The sequence below is a fragment of the Urocitellus parryii genome, chromosome 2 (genome assembly GCF_045843805.1).
Source record: "Urocitellus parryii isolate mUroPar1 chromosome 2, mUroPar1.hap1, whole genome shotgun sequence".
NCBI classification, from domain to species: domain Eukaryota; kingdom Metazoa; phylum Chordata; class Mammalia; order Rodentia; family Sciuridae; genus Urocitellus; species Urocitellus parryii.
The window spans coordinates 99364088-99388361 of NC_135532.1; the positions used below are offsets into that span (position 1 = coordinate 99364088).

Genomic DNA, 24274 nt, shown 5'->3' on the forward strand with positions numbered 1-24274 from the left:
GGGATCTTTATCCCATCCAGGGACTGAAGTTGGGCTGGAACAGGTGACCTTAGGCTTTCTCAGCTGCCCCAGACCTTCTCTGTAGGTCCCTGTGTTTGGTAACCCCTACACCATGCAGGTGACCTCCAGCACAGCCGGGCCAGAGCACATTACATCCAGTCCTATCATCCCTGGTTCTGCTGTAGGGATGGTTCTAATTGGGTTGCAGATGACCTCACTTGTGCATTGGCCCCTGGGTCTCACTTACAATCTTCCTGCAGCATTTGCAGAAGCTCACTGCTCCTAGCATGAACCTTGTGCCTTGGGGTAGGGCAGTCAGGTCCAGGTTGAGCTGGTGTTACCCAAACAGAGAGGTGGGGACAGTGGCCGAAATGCCCACTCTGGACAAGTCCAAATCCTACCAGGAACAATGTAGACAATTAGGGAAATCTCCCCACTCCAACTTGGGACTTTGTGTAAAGCAGATCATGTGGCAAGTCTCACAGGTTGCTAGAATATGAAGAACTTGCTCTCTTTTACAAATTATATTATTGTTTTAAGGCTTATATGTTTTTATAAGGAGATGTGATTTGTGACCATTTTCCCCTTGATCTTTGAATAAAACACCTGTCTTTAGTGTATTGTCTCCTTTCCCAAGGAAGATGCTCCTTAGAGAATTGCAAGTCAAGTGGTCCCCTTTAGAAGTGGTGGCTATCTGGACTGCCCGTTGTCCACCCTCCCACCAGGTCCCAGCATGACTTGGCTGCCAGTCCCCAGTGCTCTTTATGAGGGGACATAAAACCAGGGAGTTCTTTTCCTGGTGCCCTAAGCAGCTTTGGAGCCTTTCTTGTTTGCAGCAACTAGTTGGAATGTCTGCTAGCCTTTGCCATGGGTTGAGAGAGATCTCTTCCATTCCGACATCTCTTCTCCTCTGTTTTCATCTGGGTCAGTGGCCTCCATTCTCCCAACATGCCAGTGACTCCTAGCCCAGACTCCCACATCCAACTGCCAAATCTTTCATTAGATGCTCTTGGTCATGTCATCTCAGCCTGGCCCAAGCAGAATCCACTCTCTTTGCACATGTGGACTTCTCCTTCACCCTAGCACATCGTAAATGCTTGCACCTGGGAAGAATTCTTGACTTCTCCTCTGTCATCTTCAGACCTCTGCTCACTTGGACCATCCTGAGAGACACCTTCCCTGCATCACAGCCCTGTCGTGACCTCATCCTATGTCATCTCAGTACCAGGGAGTTTTTCACAGTAGCATTCTAGAGCATTGCAAATTTTCCATCTCTATTTGCTGTTTTCTGTTTTACCTCACCACCTCCCTTCAGCATGGCTTCCATGGTGCAGAACTTGGTATATTTGTTTACCACAGGAAACTTGCACCTGGTTCAATGTGTATTTGATGAAAGTTTCTGACTTGGGCAAGTGAATGGATGCTGGTGCCATTCTGGGAGGAGGAGGGCATCTGCAGAGAAGCACACTTGAGTTTAATCTCGGATCTGCTGAGCTGGAAATGCATCTGGAGCATCCACAGGGAGGTGCCCGCCTCAGCATTTGGCTTAGGGGTGATGGAATGAGAGTGGGCCCTCTGTCCATGGGATGGGAGCCCAGAGGGTGACTGCATCTCCCTGGGACAGTGTCTGGAGGGAGAGGAGGTAAGAAGTCTGGATGGATAACCTGAATTGAAGAGTCACACAGAAAGAGGAGCCTGAAAAGGAGACTGGCCTGGACGGTGCAAGAAAATCAAGAAGGGATCCTGTGTCAGAACCAAGGGAAGGGGTGGAAGGAGGAGGAGGGGACAAGAGTGACAATGCTGCTCGGTGTTGAGCATTCTCACTGCATTTGGCCACAAAGACCTTACGGGTGACCTATATAGATAGTTTCAGAGGGGACCAAGACAGGAAGCTAGAAAGCAGAGATTAAGGGTCTGAGCAAGGAGGAGGTGAAGTGATAGGGAGAGCGGTTTGTGAAAGGGAGGGAAGACAGGGGAAAGGAAGCCATGGGTATATTTGTTTTTTATGGGGAAGGGGGTCCTTTGCTGTTGTGTGCTCTCTCCTTTGTATGTATATGCATCTTCTCTGCTGAGCTACACAGCGCTGAGTGCCCAGGCTTGGTGAAGGAAATCATAGAATAGAAACTTCCCTACATTCATACCTTTGTTTCTGAGATTGAGGGTGAGGTCTGGAGAGTAAGAGATGAGGAGGTGCATGTTTTTAGGGGTTTGGAGAAGGTCTGAACTAACAGGCCCTGTGAGTGGAGAGAGGCTAGGCATCTTTAGAAAGAATACCGCTGGGCATGAGGACCAAGTTGTGGCTGAAGGCCACACATTTGTGACAGCTCTGATCTGTGGGTCTCCTTTAGCTGTCTGCCTCTACCTGGAGCGGGGTGTGGCGATTATGGTAGCACAGAAAGCATGGAGGGACTGATGAGGCAAGGAGCTGAGCACATTGGCAAGAGGCGATTGACATTTTGGATCACAGCATCTACCCACAGGAAGGAGAGTGAAGCAGAAGGGAGGACCATTGTGACCATGTTTGGGGACACCAGAGGGGAGTCTCAGTGGGGCTCTAGAACAGACATGAAGGCATGGCTGAGGCTGGAGCAGGACCAGAGGTTGTAGCATGGCCTGTGTGGTGGGTACCACAGAGAGACCAAGGGATGGCTGAGCCCTCAAGATGAGTGAGTGGTGTTCACGTGTGTGCTCTCTGCCTATGTATGTATATGCACGTTTGTATACAGTATGTGCAAGTATGTCTGAATGTATATATGTGTATATATGTTTGTATATTTATATATGTGTATGTACACATATGTATGTGTTTATATTTGCATATATATCTGTATGTAGGTGTATATTTATATTTGTGCATATATAGGTATGTATATAATGTACATGTTTTATGTATATATATGTGTGTGTAGAGATAAAAGTCTGTTATATATGCATATGTGTATGTGTATATATGTGCATATGTGTATATACCTGTGTTTACATGTATATAGATAAGGGTCTGTGTATATATCTATAGGCATATGTATGTGAATATTTGTGCATATGTATATGTACCTATGTGTGTTTACATGTGTATATATGCATGAGTATATACATAGGGGTCTGTGTATATCTTTATCTCTCTGTGTGTGTGTGTGTGTGTATACATGAAGTTCAATGAGCTGATTTCACCTTATACCTTTCTGGGCAGTTCTGAGAGTTCTGGAAATATTTTTAGAGATGGGAGGATTATTGGTGTGACTGCTGGGCTTCCAGAGCAGGCCACCGTGAAGGGAGCAACATTCACACAAATACCCACATCTGGAGACTAAATCCCCACATGAGGTGTGCACACAAGAGCACAGGTGCTCTCAGTCCTTCCTGCACAGCCCTTACCTGCCTGACACGTGTGGACCATCTGGGCCATGCGGCAGTCTCTGGCTACCTCCTCTATCTGGTCAGATCCTCCAGTTGCCCACTTCATGGGAATAAGGAAAGCATCCTCCAGAGAGAAACCCACTGTAAAAATGCCTCATCTGTTTCAAGGCCAAGCAAAATCAATTAGAATTTATCTGGGTTGATGGGTGAGAACTTATGGAGCAGCAGCTAAGGCCCCAGGTCTTGGCATCTGAGCAGCGGGCTTGCCTTCCAACTCTGCTGCTCCCTGCCTGTGTGATCTGGGGCCTGTCATTGAAACTTGTTCAACCCCAGTTTTCTCCTCTGCCCAGTGGATGACTTTGCCACCTATGAGACGGTGGCAGCAAAAAGTTTTCCTTGGTACACAGTTAAGAAATGTTAACACATCACTAGCCCTCTGGAGGGCTGAAGTTTTTCTTATCTTCCTTTGATGGTTCAGTCATACTAATTAAGACAGAAAAGACTGAGCTACATTAGGCAGATCCAAGAGAAATTTGGCTGTGGGCAAAATCATTTTGTGAATGGAATTTCATGTATTTGAATTTTGGGACATGCCAGGGCAGGAGGTGGGGGTGGGGTGGGGTGCTATTGGTCAGACTTTCTCAGCCTGGGGCCACTGCATGGGGGCTGGAAGCCATTCTCGCCTACAGTTTCTATCAGTCGGGGCTGTTTTGATGGCCAGTGACAGAAAAGCACAACTTAGTACTGGATGAAGTTCATGGAAGTTCATGAATGAAGTTCACGGCACTGGATGGTCCAGGGGCTGATATGGCTTCATGTTTGGGCTAGTAGATAACCAGGATCAGTATCCTCACACCTCACCTCTCTGCCCTCTCTGCAGAGGCTCTAGCCCTTTCAACCTCTTCCATCCATATGCTCTGGGGAAAAACAAGCACCTCCTTGTGGGCCCTCCAGCTGAAGCCCTGAAAATTTAGCTCTGATTGGCCCTGAGAGGCTTGGCTTGAATCCCATGCCTGCCCTGAACCAACCTCAGTAGCCAGGAAATGCAGAGTGCTTATTGGCTCCCACACTGGGTCTGTGTGCATCTGGAATTGTGCAGGGTACCCTGGATGCCCAGGGGCTGAAGGGCAGAAAGGAGTCATTCTTCAGAGGGAATCAAAAATCAGGCACCCGAAGGATGAAGATATGCTAAAGAGCAAGAAAAGAAAAGAAACTTAACACGATGTGATGCTAAGGCATAAATTATAATAAAGTATTCACATGGCTAAAAAGTACCAATACTGACCTTTAACCTCCTGAAGGCTGGCTTAAATGAGGACATCAATGCCACCTACTGCAGTGTCTGCAGAGGGTGGCTTTGGGAGAACTCCCAGGTAGAGCTTCTGTGAACTCTTTGAATTCAGTTTCAGTCTGGGAGGTGTTTTTGTTTTTTTTTTTTTTTTTTTTCTCACAGTAGAGCCACGAGTGGTATCCTTGTCCAGAGCTGTTACCCAGAAATTAGTACCACTTGATCAGCATAGAGAGGCCAGCCTCCCTGCTGGTGGGCCTCTGGCCTCCCTGATCCCTCCCTCCTCCCCTCTCCTCCCCTTTCCTCTCCAGGTAAACCACTGAGATAAGTCAGAGCTCCCCACCCTAGGCCTCCCACCCACTCTTTATCTTTTTCTCTCTCTACCAAAAGGCCTGTAATTAGGAAACATTAGCAGGCTCAAAACAGCTTTCATACCTGAAACATCCTCGTAATTGCACTCAGCAGAGCTCTTCCCTGGCTATTAATGTCACTTTTATGAAGCAATGAGGAACAAAACACCCCAAGGCACTTAAAACATTTTTTATATAATATGCGTCTTTTAGGAATGGAAGTTTAAAATCACCTGCCTGACACAGACGGTGATAGACAAAGGCGTGGGGATTGGAGAGGAGAGCCACAAGGCCAGGCCTCCTCTAGGAGAGGGAACAGGTCCAGGAGAGGCGGACCCTGCTCTTGGGAGAGGTGTGGTGGTGTGGCACAGGTTGGTGGGTGCTGGCTGGGTCCTGAGGGGAGGAGAGTTGGGTTGTCAGAGCAGCAAGGCCACATACCCACACTGCTCCTCAGATGTTCCCTTGTAGGACTTTTAGATAAGACTTTTTGTGGGGGGAGTGGCATGTGTAGGCTTTAGAAATGGAGGGAAATAAAATGATACTGCATGCCATGGAGTAGAACATTAATATGTTGATTGCAGACATCCATTGGGGATGTGTGTAGGGGGTTGGATGATAGGTGAGAGGAGAGAGAGAGAGAGAGAGAGAGAGAGAGAGAGAGAGAGAGAGAGAGAGGGAGGGAGAGGTTGAGAAAGAGGGATTTCCTTGGCTTGCTGGATTAAAGAATTTTGGGAGTTGTGATATTTTATTAGAACTTTAACCTCAGACAGATTTATTTTCTCACTCTTGGAAATAACTCACGGACTCATGCATGTCAGCTGAGCAGGATATTTTCTGTCCACGAACTCCAGAGGTCACCCAAGCCCACCTCCCCACTCTTGGCAAGTCACAGTATGAGGAATAAGGAGTTTCCTGAAGGGGGGGGGGTCACTCATGGCAGCCATAGTCCCACCCAGATGGCAGTGGTATGTAGCTAGGATGGAAGAGGGTCCTCTTCCCAGACCACAGTTGTTTTACTTGCCCCTCATCCTTGACAGGTTTAACCCTACTTGGTTTCAGAAAGGTATCATTTCTTTTTTTTTCCCTGGGAAGGCAGTCCCCAAACATGTCCCTTGTCCCAACCCTATATACATTTTTGCAACTGGTATGTGAGTCTGAGGATCAACTGCTGAAGGCAGCTCTTCTCAAGTTGAAGGGCAGGTGGCTCTAAAGGCAGCAGAAGGGAACCAGGCTCCTGACTGGCACCATGTTGGAACAGAGGTGGATCAGTCCCACCAACCTGCACACTCAGCTCTCAGGGCTGGTGGTCCGGGAGAAGGAGGGGATGTTGCTGGGGAAGACAGAGCATGAGAAGGTGAGGCAGAGTTAAGAGGCCTAGATGAGATACCCAGGAGAAACAGAGGAAGAGAGGGTCAAGGTCATGAGCAGAAACAGGAGGACACTGAACCTAGCTACAGGAAGGATGAGCTTAGCCTCGTGGAAACCGGCCAGCCCTGGGACCATGCCTCTGGCCTTACTTCCAGTGATAGCCAAAAGTGTGAGAATCATCTGGCCTAAACCACACTATATTTTTAAAGGAACAAGGCTAGGGTTTGGATTTTGACATTCTGGCTTTATGGCCATTTTGTGCTAAGTTCCTTAACTTCTCTGATCCCACATTCTGCCTTTATAACATGGTCATATAAGAGATTATTTACAGAGTGACTGGGAGAATTACCTTTTCTGTAAACTAGAAAGCTCAGTGCTATACCTCTTGCCCTGGCTAGCACTGGTGGTAGAATTGATTCTTGTTGGAGAGGCCTTACTTGCCTGGGAGGAGAATGGGAACTGATTGAACAAGGGGCCCCGGGGGGATACAAGATTGACATTCTAGGGTTCCTGGCAGGGTTGTATTTCTTGCATGAACATCAGAGGTTTACCCTGTTACTAATAGTGATATTATAATTATGAATAACTAGTACACTCATCACTATTAATTAAGCACTGACTGTGTACCAGCATTGGGTATTATTTATGTTACCTGGCTGACTTCTCATTGGGACCCTGAAGGCAGGTGGCATTTCTTCCATTTTTTCAGATTCATGAAGCTCAGAGCTTTGATTCAAAGTAATAGGACCAAGTGTTGCTGAGACTGACCCCAAGCTCATCTGACCACAAAGCTCATTCGTGTACCTCTGTCAGCAAAAGAGTATGAAGGGATGTCAGTGTCGTAGACTGCTGAGAAACCAGAGAATGCCAGGGTAGGGGGGCAACAAGGGGAGACAAATGTTTCCCAATATCCTACCAAGGGAAAGGCTAGATTTGCCAACCTTGGGCCACCAAGCAGTGAATGTGACAAGCACCCCATGAATCATTTTATTTTTTTTTAAAGCAAGCTCTACAGGGGAGGTGGAGTAGGTGACTTGTGATGTGTGGGCTTGGGAGCAGAGAGTGGCAAGTCTAGATGGAGCATGAAGTGAGAAGCCCCAATCACAGAGCAAGCGAGCCCTGGCCAGGAATCCAGAGGAGGAAGGATACAGGTGGTTGCTGCAGATGGCCGGCTTCAGGCAGCGACAGAGAAGCCTGGGTGGGTCAGCTCCTTCCTGATAGGTGTTGGCAAATGTTGAGGAAGTGAGGATTTGTGGGAAGGAGAGCTGGGAGGAGACCCCAGCAGGCTGCTTTTCCCACCCAGTGGCCTCAGTGCCAATTCTGCTGGACAAGCCCCTCCTCCACTGCAGCTGGGGATCCCAGCATGCCACCTCCCCATCTCCATGCACACTACCCCCTCATCAACGCTCTCTGGTGGAGACAGGCATGTCCCGCACACCTCCTGGTATCACAAAGGACAGCCAATGTGGAAGATGCTGGAGTTCAGGCACAGTCTTAGCTTGCTGATTGGGAATTCTGCTTTCAGAGCAGCCTGGTGAATGGTGATAGGTTGTGTCTGCGATCAGGTACAAGCAATTAATTGTGCAATAACGAGTTGGGGTGATGTGGTGGGCAGTGCCTTAGGTGGGGCTCAAGTAAAGCTCTGTCTTCATGGTGCTGACCACAGGATGCCATGGGAGGAAGGGCCAGGCTATCTCAGGGATTCAGAGCAGTCCACGTGCGAGTCCATGGTGCTGATCAGAGCCTATCTGAAATGATGGGCTTCATCTGGAGCTGAATTTTCAAAAGGACATTGGAAAAACTAAAGTGTGTCTGGTAGGGTTTGATGAATGATCTTGTCATTCAAGGAATCTTAGCCCAGAGATGGTCCAAAGCCAAGTCCAGGAGGCAAAGGATTGAGATAATTATATTCTCAATGGAGGCCAAAGTCCTTCACAGGCTTCCTAGAAACATACTTTAGAAGCTACAGTCTCTGAAAAAAAACCAAACAAACAAACAAAAAAAACCCAGAGTCCCCTGAAGTAGTTACACATAGCAGCTCTATTCCCATCCAATGGTGGGAACAGACAGGCCAGAAAGGGGGCCCCTTTTTCCCAGGCCAGGTTTGGGTTACTCATAGCATGAGACTGAGAATTTCCTCTACCCTGAGAATGGGACTGGATTCAGAGCTCCTCCCAGAAGGCCCCGCCCCTTCCTCTCCCCTGGCTGGCTCTCTGGTATCCAGGACAGTCAGCAGGGCCCCCCTGTGCAGTGAGCTCTTAGAATGAGAAGCCCACTTCCCCAGGCTGCAGCCCAGTGTTGGTGGCCCCAGCTTCAGGCTGGCCTCCGCCCGTGCCTTCTGAGCGGAGATCCCTCCAAGCTGAAGGGAAATGCCACCAGTCCCTCCAGGGGCAACTCAACTGGTCTCCCATCCATGGAGACCAGGTCTAAGCCTAGCAATATTAGGCAGCTGCGGCCTGGGGCCCGAAGCTCCCGCCCCTGCCTTGTTCGACAAGGCGGTGTTGGGCAGCAGTGAGAACCACATTCAATCGACAGCTTAAGATAATCACATGTGTGAGGCGCTGGGATAATGGCAGCTGAATACCCTGCCACCGTTGCCATAGTGACCAGCCAAGCACTGGTTCCCTCCTCCCCCCCCCCCCACCCTCTCTCTTTCTTGTTTTCTGGACCTCCTTGTTATAGGACTGACTGGTGGGGTGGGGGATGAGTTTGGGAAATGGGAAAAAGGAGGAGGGGGGAGGGGAGACCCAAGAGGGGCAGCCCATTATATGCTCTTTAAATGCCTCAGCTGGAGGTATTTTAAATCTCAACAGAGACAGAGAGAAACAGTGTCTTAATCCTGAGCTCCCTGTGAATTATTTAAAGGGATCTTGTCAGAGGGATGAATTTGTCACTGTTGCAGTGTCAACAGCAGCAGCAGCTGTCATAATGGCTGAGGACCCCACTCCAGGCAGGGCCTGGTACGCAATGCTGCTGCCTGGTGGAGGTTATGGTGGCCTTAGGGATGTGGATCAGGAGCCTCCTCCAGAGGTACAAGCCTGCAGGGTCTCCCCTGGTGTACCGGCAGAGACCTGGGTGTGAAATGTGTCAGGTGGCAAAGAGATGTGCACCATCTAGACCTTGGGCCAGCTTTGATTTCTAGTAGTGTGGCTCTTATAGGTATGGGGTATAAGGGAGTGCCTTCAGAACCGAGTGTAGAGCTGACCTGTGCCCAGATGGCCTTGAAGACAGGGCATGCCTGAGGAAGGGCCGCAGCAACCATCCATGTATGCACACACATACACACGTGCACACACACAATGCACACATGCACACACATACACACATGTCCATGCAGGAACGCACATGCCAAAGATTAAAGCCACAAGGGCAGAAACCAGACGATGGGAGAGAACTGTGGATCATACACATTGTAGGGAGAACCAAAGCCTTTGAGGAAAGGAGAGAGGCTAAGTAGGTGACTGTGGAGTTGGGAATCCATGCTAACCAACTGGATTTAAGTAACTCACAGCCTCAAAGCATGTTTGATCCTCAGCTGCAGAAGATAGGTACTGTTAGTTTCCCAGTGTTGCAAAGGAGGACACTGAGGCTCGGAGAGGTTTGAAGTCTTGCCCATAGTCACATAGCCGAGTCCAGCTCACTCATAAGAGCCAGTGAACTTCATCCCAGTGAACCAGGGATCACCATGATCTGGGTTCTGGGTTGGGCATGGATGCAGCAGTGCTTCTGAACCCTGCCCTGCTTTAAAGGCCCAGATACCTCCTTTCAGGATCAAGTGTGCTCTTTGGGGCCTTGGCCTCCACCTCCCTACTGTAGTTCCTGCCATCTTTCTACCATCCCAATTCCCAGTGGATTTTATGGAGTTTTGCTCTTAGGGATCCCTCTGGGACACATGGTGGGCCTGTTTTTCTCATTTTAATTTGAATCTCAACCTTATTCACTTGCTCTCTTGGATCCCAAAGAGTGTGTCCTTGCTGCAAATCTGAAATTCAGGGAATCCATAACACTGGGGTATAAAAGCCCTTTCCAGGTGCTGGGTTTTCAGAAGCAATGCCCCACCCCCTGAACCTGCCACCCTTCTCTTTAGCAAACGACAGGAGTCCTGGGAACAACGAATGAGGGAGGGGGAACTTTTGTGTCCTGCAGCCCACATCTGGGAGGTAATACAGCGTATTGGGAGGTGAACTGGTGCTCAGGCCCTCAGGGGAGCCATTGAGCAAAGCTGCCTTGGTTGGTTGGTGTACTAAATGATGGATCCCTCTGGGCTTGTAGGAGTTTATGCCCCACGGACCTCATTTTACATTTTAATTAGCCCTCTAGCTTGTCTAATATCCCAGCTCTTTTGGGCTTAGTCTACTATCTACACAGGAGCTTCCTCAGTAGGGCCCAGTGTCCTGGGCAGAGAAGGCTTGCTGGTGATGGCTACAGCTCAGCCCTGAGCCATCTGCTGTTCTAAGGGATCTTTGGTCTTCTGTGGGCTTCAGGAAATTCAGAACTGTATGGGCTCCGGGGACTGTGCCTGCAAAGTCCCATCATGGCCCCCAAAAGCATGGTAGTAGCAATTATTTGAAACAACATCTTCCCCCATAACAGTTGATACCCAAATTCAGACTGCAGAATAGGCCCAAAGTCCAGTTTTGTCTCCTATATTCTGAGCTGATGGTTGACAGTTGTTCAGGGATTGTCTGCTTGAAGGAAGAGAGCTCATGCTGAAGTAGGCCCAGAGGAAGGCTAAGAGATTAATAGAGGAGTAGGGAAAGGGGTTGCTGGCTGTCCTTGTTCTGTAGACAATCTGGGTCAGCTGGTTGTAGGACAGGAAGTTTGTCCTCTTAGTCTGTGCATTCTGCTGACCACAACTTATCTAGGATCAAGATGGTTTCCACACCCTGGTGACTCAGTAATAATGATAATGATAATAATTGGTACTTGGGGAAGGGTAGTTAGCTGCAGACACAGGGCTAGATGAGTTACTTCCCTGATCTTTCAGTCTTTGCCACACCCTACAAGGTAAACAGTATTTTGCAGATGAGGAAATTGATGCTTAGAAAGTCATTTGTGGTCTCAGAGCAGTAACTCACAGAGGTGAGAGTCCATCTGCCTCCTGGCCACCTCCCCAACCTCATCTCCTTCCCCCTTTTCCTTACTCTTGGCTCCTTTGATCTCTCTGATCTATTGTCTTTCTTGGCAATGCATCAGGCCACCCTTGCTCTTCATTCCTGGAGCCTGGCTGGTGTGTGCCATTTAGATCTCTGCCCAGAGGGAGACCTTCCCCGACCAACCCATTACCATCTTCCATTTTATCCCTTTACACACTCCTTAATAGTATTTAATGCTCTGAGAATTCATATGATTTGTTCTAACTCATTGTATTAGAATATAAGCTTCACAGGGGCAAGGACTTTGTCTCTTACTCACTGCTGTGTCACCAGTACCTATGACAGTGCTTGGACATGGCAGTGGATGCTCCATTCCTTATTTAAAAAACAAATTCAGTGAACTGGGCTTCAAACAGATCAGACTAGCTGGTACCTGGTTAGGCTAACAGAGGCCTATTTCAGTCATTCATTTCTATTTCCATCTTAAAGAAAGGTGTCCAGAGGAGGTAGACCCTCTCAGCTGGGCCTTGTAGAAATGGTTGGTTTATGGAGATGATGATATAGCATGGTGGCCAGTGAGCATTCTAGGAGGGGTGGAGACATTGCTGCAGTTCAGGGAGGGGCCGACTATGAAAGATCTTTTCAGAACTCCATGCTTCTTTTGACAGACACAGAGTAGAATCTGCTCAAATCTCTTAACGTCATTTATAGTGGCTCTTCATCTTTAACCAATAAATATTATTTCTTGATATGAGCTTGCTCGTTCATCTCATTCTTCAAAATATGGCTCCAGATGATCTTTGCCTATTTCTGATTCAAATTTGGCCTTAAAAGATAAAGAATGTGGGGCTGGGATTGTGGCTCAGTGGTAGAGCACTTGCCTCACATGTGTGAGGCTCTGGGTTTGATCCTCAGCACCACATAAAAATTTAAAATCAAAATAAAGGTATTGTGTCCATTTACAACTAAAAATAAAAAAATAAAAAGATAAAGAATGTGTCAGAGTTTCTGGAGGTTGTTAAAGACAGCTGTGTAGATGGACTGGTGGGTATAGCCCATGACAAAGAACTTTAACAGCACGCTTTACACACACACACACACACACACACACACACACACACACACAATCAACCAGATTGCAAATAGTCAATATGCACTGTCCAAATGTCAACGGGCAATCTGGGGCATTCCAGAGCAGCAGATCTGCGAGCTCTGACTTTCAATAAGCAAGTCTAACAAACCTAGATCTTGGCTGGGACCTGGAGGTGTCTTTCTCATACATCAAAGTCACGGTCTGAAAGCCTGAACAAGTACTTCCTAATGGGTGTCATTGTTTTCTTTATTATGCTTATCTCAAGGACAGGTGGTCTATTTGCATCAATAATAGTGCCCTTTCAAAGGCTGTTCATATTCTGTGAGCTGTGCAAGTCTGATTTGTTTCTCCTTTTTCCAGGGACAGGCTCACCTGGTGGCACCTGCCACAAGTCCTCAGTGAAGGACCAGAGACTGAGGAGGCTGGGAATTTAAGGAACTGGGCCTCACTCACTGCTTCAGGCTCCCAGCATTTTTTGAGGGTTAGACACAGGGAGGATGGCGAGGTCCCCAACACAGTCCCAGCCCTGTAGGGACAGGTCCACAGGAAAGAAAAACTTCTAAAATTTATTTTAGAAAATTCTTAAGGGCAGGAGAGAGAAGGAAAGTAGTGGGACAATCATTGAGGATGGGGGGAGAGAGAAGTCAGTGGAAAGATGGGAAGGGAGGGCTAGATAGAAAAGTTAGGAGACAGGTGATATAGGATTGGTTGGTTAATCTCCTGTGATGAGGAGCAAAAAAGGAGGGAAATAGAAAGGCTGAATCCAGAGTGTTTCCTAGATATTTGGCTTTGGAGACTGTTGGTCTGGGTCTTCAGAGAACAAGGTGCGGAACTTTAGGTTTTTGTCAGGGGGTGTCCAGCAGGCAACGGGATACACAAGTCTGAGGCTTTGGGGAGAGGTCAAGTGGGTGATGTAGGTTATGAGGATACACCGTGTGTGTGTGTGCATAAAACCACCCAGGATAAAAGTGAGGTGAAATGGAGTGAGAACAGAATCCTGAGAAACCTGTGGGTTTCCCTGGTCCCAGATATATAGTGGTTAAAATGCTGTTGCCTAGTTCCAGTGTGGCGAAGCTAAATGCTTGAAATTATTTTACTTGTTGAATTGAACTAATAAATTAGTCACAACATAATTCCCTGTCCTCAAGGAGCTCATATCCTGGTAGCAGAAACCAAAGTCACACACATGAAGCAATTAAAGAATACTTCAAAACCGTGTGTTGTCAAATGCTAAATTGTGTGGAATAAACGCCATCATGCTTGAAGCATTCAGCAAAGAGTAGCTGAACAACAGCTGGAGAAGTCCTCATGGAGAAAGGAAGACCTGAGCCCCCTTGAAGGAGGGAGCAAAAGAGAACTCAGCCCGGATGTGTATCAGCTGCCTGGCTTTGGACCAGCCCTGAATGTCCCTGGGCCTCGGTTTGCCCATTTGTCCCCCAAAGTGTTTTGGTCTTCTGCAGTGACTTCCAGCCAGGTTTGCTATTCTCTGCTCTGTGTCCTAGAGATCAGATGGCATGAGAGTGGAGTAGGAGAACGGCATTAGTGTAGGTCAAATATAAGCAACAAGGTCAAGGAGCAGAAATGGGTTCTGGTCTTCTTGTCCAGGTGTGAAAGGGTATGATCCTGGCTTGGGCCTCTGACGTCTTGTGTTTTATCGATTGTCACCACTTTCTGACCAAACAGCAGGCCAAGGCATTAATCCAGGCATGAGGTAATGCCTAGTGCAGTTGCCATAGTATTGCAAGAGAGAGGCCAGAAAGAAGCAGCAGATTGTGATGAACTGGGTGTGTTAGAGATGGAGGGCACTTTTGTCCTGATGACTACCTGACTGGCCTCCAGGTTGGAAAATCAGGGACTCTTGGGATGGGATCCTGGATCCAAGATTCTGATCCTGTCTTTGGACCACATTTCAGATACTCCCCAGGCCCTCAGTCTTGGTGATAGGGATACTTCCCTTGGGCACCTGTCCCTTCTCTTTGCCTCAGCTAGGGCATCATATGTTCATCCACCAAAAAACTAGATTGGATGAATCTTTGGCACTTGGTTTTCAGGGATGAAGGAGAAGGGCATCCTTGGCCTAGGGGATAGGACAAACAGGGGCATGCATTGCTGTGGGCATGCTGTTTGTGGGTAACAGAGACCAAGCTAGCATTGTGTGGTATTGAGGTGTAAGCTGGGCCAGGTAACAGGTTTTTTTTTTTCTTTTAAAGCTATGTTGGTGTATTATTTATATACCCATAAATATACTTACACTTAACTAAGTTATTTTTATAAATTTTAAAAGTTTGCAATCATTACCACAATCCTTCTTTTCTAGAAAGACTTCTAGAAAAGTCTTTCCAGAAAAGACTTCTCATGCCCATTTGCATTCCCTTATTTCCATCCCCCAGCCCCAGACAAATGCTAATGTACTTTTTTTTTTTTTGTCTCTAGATTTGCCTCTTTGGAACAGTTGATGCATATGGAATCATGCAATATGTGGTCTTTTGGGACACACAGTGTCTTAGTCAGCATTTTTTGTTGTTGTTACTGTGATCCAAAGACCTGACAAGAACTTAGAGGAGAAAAAGTTTATTTTGGCTTCCAGTTTCAGAGGTTCAGTCTGCGGTGGGCCAACTCCATAGCTCTGGGCCTGAGTGAGGCAGAATATCATGGCAGGAGGGCATGGAAGGGTAAAGCTGTGCAGGACATGGCAACCAGGAAACAGAGAGAGTGTCATCATCAAGGACAAAACATAAACCCCACAAGCATGCCCCAGGGACCTGTCTCCTTCAGACATCCCCTACCTGCCTATAGTCACCATCCAGTTAATCCTTATCAGTGGGTTAGGTTACAACTCTTACAATCATTTCACCACTGAAGTTTCTTGCATTGTCTCTCACTTGAGCTTTTAGGAGACACCTCACATCTAAACCATAGCACATGGCTTCTTTCCTTCAGTTAGCACAATGTTTTAGAGGATCACCCATTTTCAGAATGTGCCTGAACGTCATTCTTTTCAGTTCTAAATAGTATCCCATTGCACAGGTACCTCATATATATTGTGTGTGTGTGTTCACCAGTTCATGGACATTTATGAAAGTCTGTGGTACCATAGTAAAGAGTCCAGTTGAGAAGTAGGACTAGATCTAAATTGGTCTGTAGCAATTGCGGAGGCTTACTCCGCAAATAAATATGTACAACAGTGTCCCAGAACTTATTTTTATTTTTGTCAAATTAGTTCAAATTCTGAGTCCTCTATTCAGCTGATGGTGAGAATTTCAATCTCAGTTAATGGTTCATCTTTTCACTAGGACTACGTAAAACTCTGGCTGGTTGCCCTTGGAGCAGATTTTAATAAGGCCACACATCATCTGCAGGCCCATGATCCAAGCTCCTTGGCTTGAGTAACATTCTGGAGGTGATGTGGCTACAGAAAATGACTGTGTGCTCCTAACTTCAAACCCATGAAGATTTGTCTGAGGGATTATCTTCTGTGTGGAATGGCTGAATCAAAGAGTGTTTGCAGTTGTAATTTGGGATAAATAAAACCAAAATTTCCACAGAGGTTGTACAAATTTGCCCTTTATCCAAATGTGGATCAGATTTCTCATTGACAAGCTCTCCAGCAGTGTTATCAAACTTCTGTTCTCTAACAACAACAACAACAAAAAAAAAAAGTCTCAAAACTTTGCTAATTACCTTTTGTTTGTAATAATGAGTGACATTCAGCATCTTTTCATATGTTTAAGAGCTGTATGTTTCTCCATGAGGAGTCTGTTGATATTTTTCACCCATTTTTCTACTATATTACTGATATATATAAGTTCTCTTTCCATACTAAAGGAAATGAATAATTTATCTGTGATAAATTATACTTTTTTCATTGTTTGTTCATATTTTTTTTAAATTTGACTTTGATTAAGGCTCTTCCTATCAGGCCATTAAAAAGTTGGAAAAAAATGAATAGAGCTGGATTGATCAATTTATGGTTCCTGAATTCATGTCACAATTTGTATCCAGAAATTGTCCTCCATGGTTTCTTTCATTACTTTTATGGTTTCATTTTTAATGTTGAAATCTTTGATTCACTGGGAATTTAGAGTCAGGTATGAAGTACAGATGAGTTATGCTCTTTCCAGATGGTTACCCAGGTGGCAAAACAATTTTTTAAAAATGATTCACCTTTTCCATACTGATTTGAGTTTTAGCCAACATTTTAAATGTTGAGAGAAGCTACCACCCTGACTTCTGAAGGATGTCACCAGTTTGTACTTCCCCCAAAGGCTGGTGCAGTGGTGCCCTTACCCACTTTCTTACCAAGACTTGGCATTTTATCTCTTTAATTTTCTGCCAATCTGATAAGCAAATCATGGTGTTTTGTTGTTATTTTAATGGGAGGAGATAATTACAGGAAAGACCAAGAGAGGGAACTTGTCAAATGCCTAGGAGTGGAGGCTGAGAGGTGGCCACTGAAGGAGATCTTGAGAACGTGGGCTATGGGCTGGACTGTGAGAAGGAAGACTCCAGGGACTGGAGCCAGCAAGGCTCAGGGTAAAAGAAAATTGGGCCTAAACAGGACATTGGGCATCTGCGGGGTAGACTACCTGAGACTGGTAAAACTCCCTCTTTTTTAAAGAAGGAGAAAGGGAGGAGGTGGGGAAGCAGTATTCCTGAGGATGTGGAAGCTCTAATCCTGAGAGGAAAGGGAAGACAGGTGCATTAAAGAATGTTTAGGGGACATAGAGCCCTTTGGTCTGTTGTCCCCACTGTAGGCTTAGTGAGTACTTAGAGAGTCTCCCTCAAATATCTTTCTAGTCTCCCTGGGTTTGGTCCAACCTCCATCACCTCTTCCTGGATGGCTACAGTGACCTTTAATTGTCTCTTCCATATGCTCAAGTGTCCTCCAGCCTGGGCTTTACATTGCTTCTCTAATATCTTTTAAAAACTCAATTCTAGCTAGATGTGGAGGTGCACAACCCATAATCCCAGCAAATCAGAAGGCTGAGGCAGGAGGATTGCAAGTTCCAGGCCAGTGTCAGCAATTTAGAGAGGCCCTAAGCAACTTAGCGAGAGTCTGTCTCAAAATAAAAAAAGCACTGGGGATGTGGCTCAGTGGGGTTAAGTACCTCTGGGCTCAATTCCTAGTATCCAAATAAATAAATAAGTAAATAAAAACTCAGTTCTGATCACTTGTATTTTTTAGCCTTAAACTTCATCAGTGACACTTCTAGTTACACTCAGGTTGAAATCCAAAATTCTCTGTCCAATGCACCTTCCCCTCAGTCTTATTCCTACTGCTTCCAGCCTTTTATAACTTTTCTGTCCTATAGGCTTCATTCCTCAATGGCATCAGGTTGCTTTTCCCTACCTCAGGACCTTTGCACTTGTGTGTGCCTGGGCTCAGACACTCAGCTCCCAGAAGACACATACTTCTCCAGCCTCCATCCATCCCCTCCTGGCTTCCCTGACATGCTGCTGCATGTCAGGTGCATCCCCTCTCTTGGCAATCCATAATTTTCCCTGATAGCCATTAGTCCAATTGTAGTTATTTAGTTATTTTCATAATCATTTACTAATTTGTGTTCCTCTCACTAGATTATAAGCTGCATATTGCTGTATCCCCAGTGGCTAATGGAGTGCTTGGTATAAAACTGGTATTTAGTCAATATTTTTTTTTTCATTGATGAATGAGGGAGGCATAACTCACTGTAAAGCAAGGAGACTGATTCCAAGTATCATAAACAATGATGTTTGTCTCTCCCTGCTGGGAATACCACCCCGCCCTCTTCTCCATTAACCAAAAATCTTCTCTTTTAAAATCTTAGGCCCCCATCCTAATTGCTACCTGTTCTTGAAAGCATTTGTCCCTCCTCTCGCCCACTCGGATGGCTTATGTCTCCAATCCTCGCAGCACCCGCTGACAGGGGAAGAATGATGGAGAGAAATTAATGGGAGGCTCTATCGTGGCTTTTCCCCAAACAACAGGGAGCTATTTTCCTTTTCTCTCAATTTCTTTCTACTCTTTTCCTTTGAATATAAAGCTCTATTCCCTCTAATTTGCTTTGATCGCTCCCTTGGGAGCTGTCAGGGAATCAATTAGATCTGTGGAATTTTACAACTCGAGGTCACCCAGTATGATTCCTCATTTTACAGATGAGAAAACTGAGGCCTAGAGAGGTTAATGTTTAAAACAATTACCTCTGATGGGTCTTCTAATACTAATCAGTGTCATTTTCTAAGATAAATGTTCTCAATAATCCGGCTCCATGAGAGTGGAAATCCTCATTCTGTTTACTGAAAGACCTATTGGTGGCCACGGTCTCTGTGCTAAGGTGATCCTGTGCCTGGGCTTCAGGTCTGATCCTATAGCAGAGCTGCATTAGTCTTGGGTGGGACAAAGACTCCAGTTGTGTCCAGCCCCCATCCTCAATGGGGCCATATGCCTCACCTGTGCATTAACAGAGTGACCCACTTTTATATTAAGACCCCCCTGGAAAAATGGATCATGAAACCTGCCGGGTTTAAACAGTTGCAGAACAGCAAGAGAAAGACATCCTTCCCTTAACTGTCATGTAATGTCATCTGGGAAAAAAATTTCAGTGTGGCCCTGGAAAGGGAGGGAGATCTGCAAACTGCAAACTTAATCTGAAACACTGTCAGCAACTTCTTCTCCCTAATATATTTGCTTTCTGCCTTCAAAAACCAAGCAAGCAGAATGTAACTTTAACAAACACACGTTGTAATAGAACATAATGTAGTCTTCAAGAAAGAAGAAAAAGCGGTTTCTCTACATCAAGAGAATCAATAAGAAATTAAGCAAAGTCCAGGTGAGATTTGACAGTGGGAATTTATACTCTGCACGAACTGTACAGTAGGGCTGTCTCTCTCTCTGCTGGTGGCCCTGTCACTGAGCCTGGGAACAGGCACGTCCACCTGCATGAATCACACCCACTCAGGGGTTGTGATGGGATGCAGCCTGTTGATGATGTGCTGCAGTCCTTGGGGCCTCACTGACCCCTGGGGGAGATGTCCCAGCCCCTGAGCACACACGTTCTTACAGTGGGGCCGTAGTGAAGGAGAAGCCCAGAGCAGGTGCCAAGGTGGGGAGTCCAGTCCTGCCTGGGGAACATGAACTGGTAACTCGGAGGTTTTCCAGTCCTGAAAGGCATTCCACGGAGAAGGTGCTCCGTGAGAACACACTTAGAGGTGTGACACACTTGTGGGTTTGGAAAGTAAAATCTGGCTTTCTGGAAGGAAAGTGGAGCAGGGAGAAGTGCTGGGAGATCATAAAGGAATCAAGTGATAGATGGGGTGCTGGGTGTTTTATGGAGGACATGAGACTTTGTCTAGGGCAGTGAATCGGGATGGCCTTTTTGTCCCCAAACTGGCACAAGGATCTGGAAGGAGCTGATTGAGAACTTTGGGCAGCTGTGGAGGAAACTGGCACTTGGGAGGGGCTGGGGACCAGCAGGGTTGGGGGCTAGACTGCAGCTCAGTTGCCTAGTTCTGGCCACGAGGAAGGTCATTTTATAGTCCTGGATGTGCGAGGTCATCCCATTGGTCCCCCTTCACACTTTGCTTGGTTTTTCTGATGCCCTGGCACAGTTGGAAGAATGGTCTTGCCTCCATCCTCCTGCCTCTATAGGGGCCTTAACCCCTTGTGAGAAGCTATTGCAGAGTATTTCCCATGCACACATACATAACTGGCTTTTAGCTGCTAACGGACAATTCCAATTTATACATTTAAACTTCACACCATGAACAATAATCAGCACAATATTTAAAGAAATAGGTATGTTCTGGTTTTTTACCTTGATCACAATTGCCAAATAGTTAAGAATCCTAACCCACCCACTTACTAAAGTTTGATTTTTTTTTCCTCTCCCTTATTTATTTTAGGCGGACAGAATAGGACTTTAACTTTATTCCTGAGAGTACACTCAGTTCTTGAGATCAGAGCCCTGAGAGCTTCCAGATATGGGCAGGATAGCTCTTTCCTCCACCTCTTTCCTTATAACACAAGGAAGAAAGAATGACCCAGTAGCTCCTTTTTGACACTTGCCTTTGCAGACCCTTCCCATTGCCTGTTGAAATAATTTTCTAGAAGTTCTTAGGCCATCAAAGTATCACTTCTGTCTAGGTCCTTAGCTCTGTACCTGTGCTTTCAGCCATGTGACCATGGGGAATTGCATGATATTTTTTCACCCATAAATTAGAGATAATAGTACCTAGTTGTTGGGAATATTGAGAGACATTATCTAATAAATGTGTTCTTCCAATCCAATCCAATCTACATGGCTGCTAGAGATGGGGGCTGTCTTTTTCAATGAGAATCATGGTTGTCTCTCTCTTAGAAAGAAACTCACTTCCCAAATAACACCCTCCAACATTCTTGCTTTTCAAACGTTTCCTTGAAATTTGCACATAATGAAGCTTAATTGGTTTCGCTGTGGATCTCTCTTAGCAATCTCCACAGTGTTTTATAGTTGAGCTCTTTCAAAGAGATTAAGGTTATAAAACAAAAGTTTATGAGAATCTGAGTTTGTTGAGTAGCTCTGGCAAGCTTTATATCCATGTGCTTTTCAGGGAGATAAAGGAGACTCACCACAATAGAGAAATCAGTTCCAGAGGTGGGGATTTCCAATGACAGGTGTCATGTCATTGGACCACTATTCTACAGAGGCTATGGAAGTGAGGAAGAAAGTTCCTTCCATCACTCAGAGCTGAGAGCTGCAGGTTTTCCCCAATAGATGTCATAAGCCATAGTCACAATATGAGAGCTATAGTTTAAATGAGGAAATGCTTTCTAGAATGAAATCTGTTATATCTTGGTATGGGAGGCAAAGAACTATGACATCTCATAAAGAGGTGTCTAAGGGGCTGGGATTGTGGCTCAGTGGTAGAGCGCTTGCCTAGCATGGGTGGGGCCTGGGTTCGATCCTGAGCACCACATAGAAATAAAGGTATTGTGTTGTGTCCATCTACATTTAAAAAAATAAATATTTTTTTAAAAAGAGGAGTCTAAAATGAAGCAGGGGTTGGATATGTTCATTTCCCGAGTCCAGCAGTGGGACTGGTGAGCTCGTAAGGCCCTCCCAGCCCCAGGATTCTCCTCAGTTCTGCCTTGGTTTGTGGTCTCATTCTCTATTTTCTGCTTTTTCTTTTTTTTTGCATGTGTGTGCCTATGGACTCCTCGGTACAGTGGGAAGAAGTCAGCGGCTATGATGAAAACCTGAACACCATCCGCACCTACCAGGTGTGCAATGTCTTCGAGCCCAACCAGAACAACTGGCTGCTCACCACCTTCATCAACCGACGGGGGGCCCATCGCATCTACACAGAGATGCGCTTCACTGTGAGAGACTGTAGCAGCCTCCCCAATGTCCCGGGCTCCTGCAAGGAGACCTTCAACTTGTACTACTATGAGACTGACTCTGTCATTGCCACCAAGAAGTCAGCCTTCTGGTCGGAAGCTCCCTACCTCAAAGTAGACACCATTGCTGCAGATGAGAGCTTCTCCCAGGTGGACTTTGGGGGAAGGTTGATGAAGGTCAACACAGAAGTCAGGAGCTTTGGTCCTCTCACTCGGAATGGTTTTTACCTCGCTTTCCAGGATTACGGAGCCTGTATGTCTCTCCTTTCTGTCCGCGTCTTCTTCAAAAAGTGTCCCAGCATTGTTCAAAACTTTGCAGTGTTCCCAGAAACCATGACAGGAGCGGAGAGCACGTCTCTGGTGATTGCTCGGGGCACGTGCATCCCCAACGCAGAGGAAGTGGACGTGCCCATCAAACTCTACTGCAATGGGGATGGGGAATGGATGGTGCCCATTGGGCGCTGCACCTGCAAACCTGGCTATGAGCCCGAGAACAGCGTGGCCTGCAAGGGTAAGCCCTGGGGCCTTGGGAGGCCTCTGCTTCCTTGGGGATGGGCCAAGTTGTAAGATTTCCCTATTCTAACTCTGAATCATCCAGGAACAGGAAGTGACTAATGGCTTATTATAACACTCTGAAGAACCTCAATCTCTAATGCTAAACCTAACAATTTTCCAGTGGTTTCATTGTTTCTAGATTGTCTGTATTCATGCTGGGAGGGAGAGATACAGACAATTCTGAATAGTGGAAAATAATTTAATAATCACTCATTTATATTTAATTGGGGAACACACTCATATTCTCCCTCTCTTTCTCTCTCTCCCTCCCTCTCTCTCTCTCCCTCTCCCTCTCCCACACCCTCCCACTTCCTCCCTCTTTTTCTCTCACCCCCTGCACCCACACATACATTCACACACCCCTCTGCATCCTGCATCCAGCCCCATGCTGTGGGGCATGGAGTATTTGGGTTGTCATGGACAATTCGTTCAAGGGTAATTGAGGAGTGACTGAATTTGGAAAATATTTTAGTTCATTTCGGTCCAGCTCCCACAGCATTGAACTTGGTACTGAACCCATGTAGCTCATTAACTCAAAGCCCTTTGGCTTGGCTGTCTTTCTCCTGGGGCTCAACGCCAGGCCCTGGAAGGAGATGAAGCTATTGGAATGGGAGTAGGAGTGTATGGTGTGTGGCATTACCTTTTGCTTCTGAATGACACAGTGATGCCAACTTTGTAGTCTGGGAGAGTCAGGATACCCTGTGCTCACACATGTGCTCCTCAGCTCTAGAGAGCCCATGACCACATGTGGCAAGACATAGGCTGAACTGATGCATGGCTCAGTCTCCTTGGGAGAATGGAAGAGTCTGAAGGCCCCACGGCTTATGTCTTACTTAAGTCACAGAAGTTTAACATGGGGAAATCCAGGGCTGGGGAAAAGACTTCTTTTCATTATAAAATTTTGCATGTGACTCTCAGAACTTCTGGATGTTTTTAAGAGAAAGGCTTTCTAAACCTTAACCCCAATAGGTCACTAGGATTGACCCCAGTCCTTTAGAGTTTGGGGGCTGTAAGTGGCCCCTTCTTCTTATCATGAGCCTCCTGACACCTGTCCTCTGTTGTCACCACCACCTTGCCTGAACACCATTGCAGCCTGTGCTCTCTTCCTCCCCTTCATCTTCCTCCTCCAACACCTGTCCGTCAAGTGCCCAGCACTGGGCTGCTAATGCCCATCAGCACTGTGATCCTACGGACTCAGCTAATTGCCTGGGCTGGGGCCTCACACAGCCTTTCTGAGGCCTGCTGAGAGTGCAGAGCTGTGCCTTTGTGTCTTTATTGGATTTTTGGGTTCTGGTACCCGTGATGGATGGTGTGGAAACAGAGGGGAGAGAGTGCAGGTCCAGTGATGAATCACCGCAGACAGTTTTAAAACCAGCCGGGCCTGGTCCCACAGTGCTCCTCTTTGTCCCTTTGGTTGGGGGTGGGGTGGGGGGCACCCACTTTGGCATTCTTTAGGGTCTGAGTGGGGACCAAGGCACCAGACTGAGTTCTTAAAGGCACAGGTGCAGCCCGGCATGCTTGTGACAGTGCACGGGTGATTTCTCTGGGCTTCAAAAGGCTGCCACCCTGCACTTGCTGGCTGGGGCCCTCTCATTTTTCTCATTATTTCCTGAGCAGAACGGCAGGAACCGGAGCAGGCATTGATTGGTTCTGATTTAATTGGGACTCTGGGAACAAGCGTTCATTTCTTTGGGCTAATTGGAACGTTACTCTTTTGGGGGGGGTTCTGCTGTCCATACTGCTTGTCAGTCACCTCCTGTGGCTGTCCTGGGAGGGCCCGTGGGGACAAATATGTAAATCTAAGTTGTTTCT

At 46.6% G+C, this 24274-nt stretch overlaps 1 protein-coding gene across 1 annotated transcript in view; it reads left to right on the plus strand.

Annotated features, from left to right (window-relative positions):
* Window positions 1-24274, plus strand: part of Ephb1 (EPH receptor B1) — a 417904-nt gene that overhangs the window by 139223 nt on the left and 254407 nt on the right. The window contains exon 3 of the mRNA XM_077793624.1: window positions 21737-22418. Within this exon, the coding sequence (XP_077649750.1) occupies window positions 21737-22418 (682 nt within the window). The remainder of the gene's footprint in view (window positions 1-21736; window positions 22419-24274) is intronic.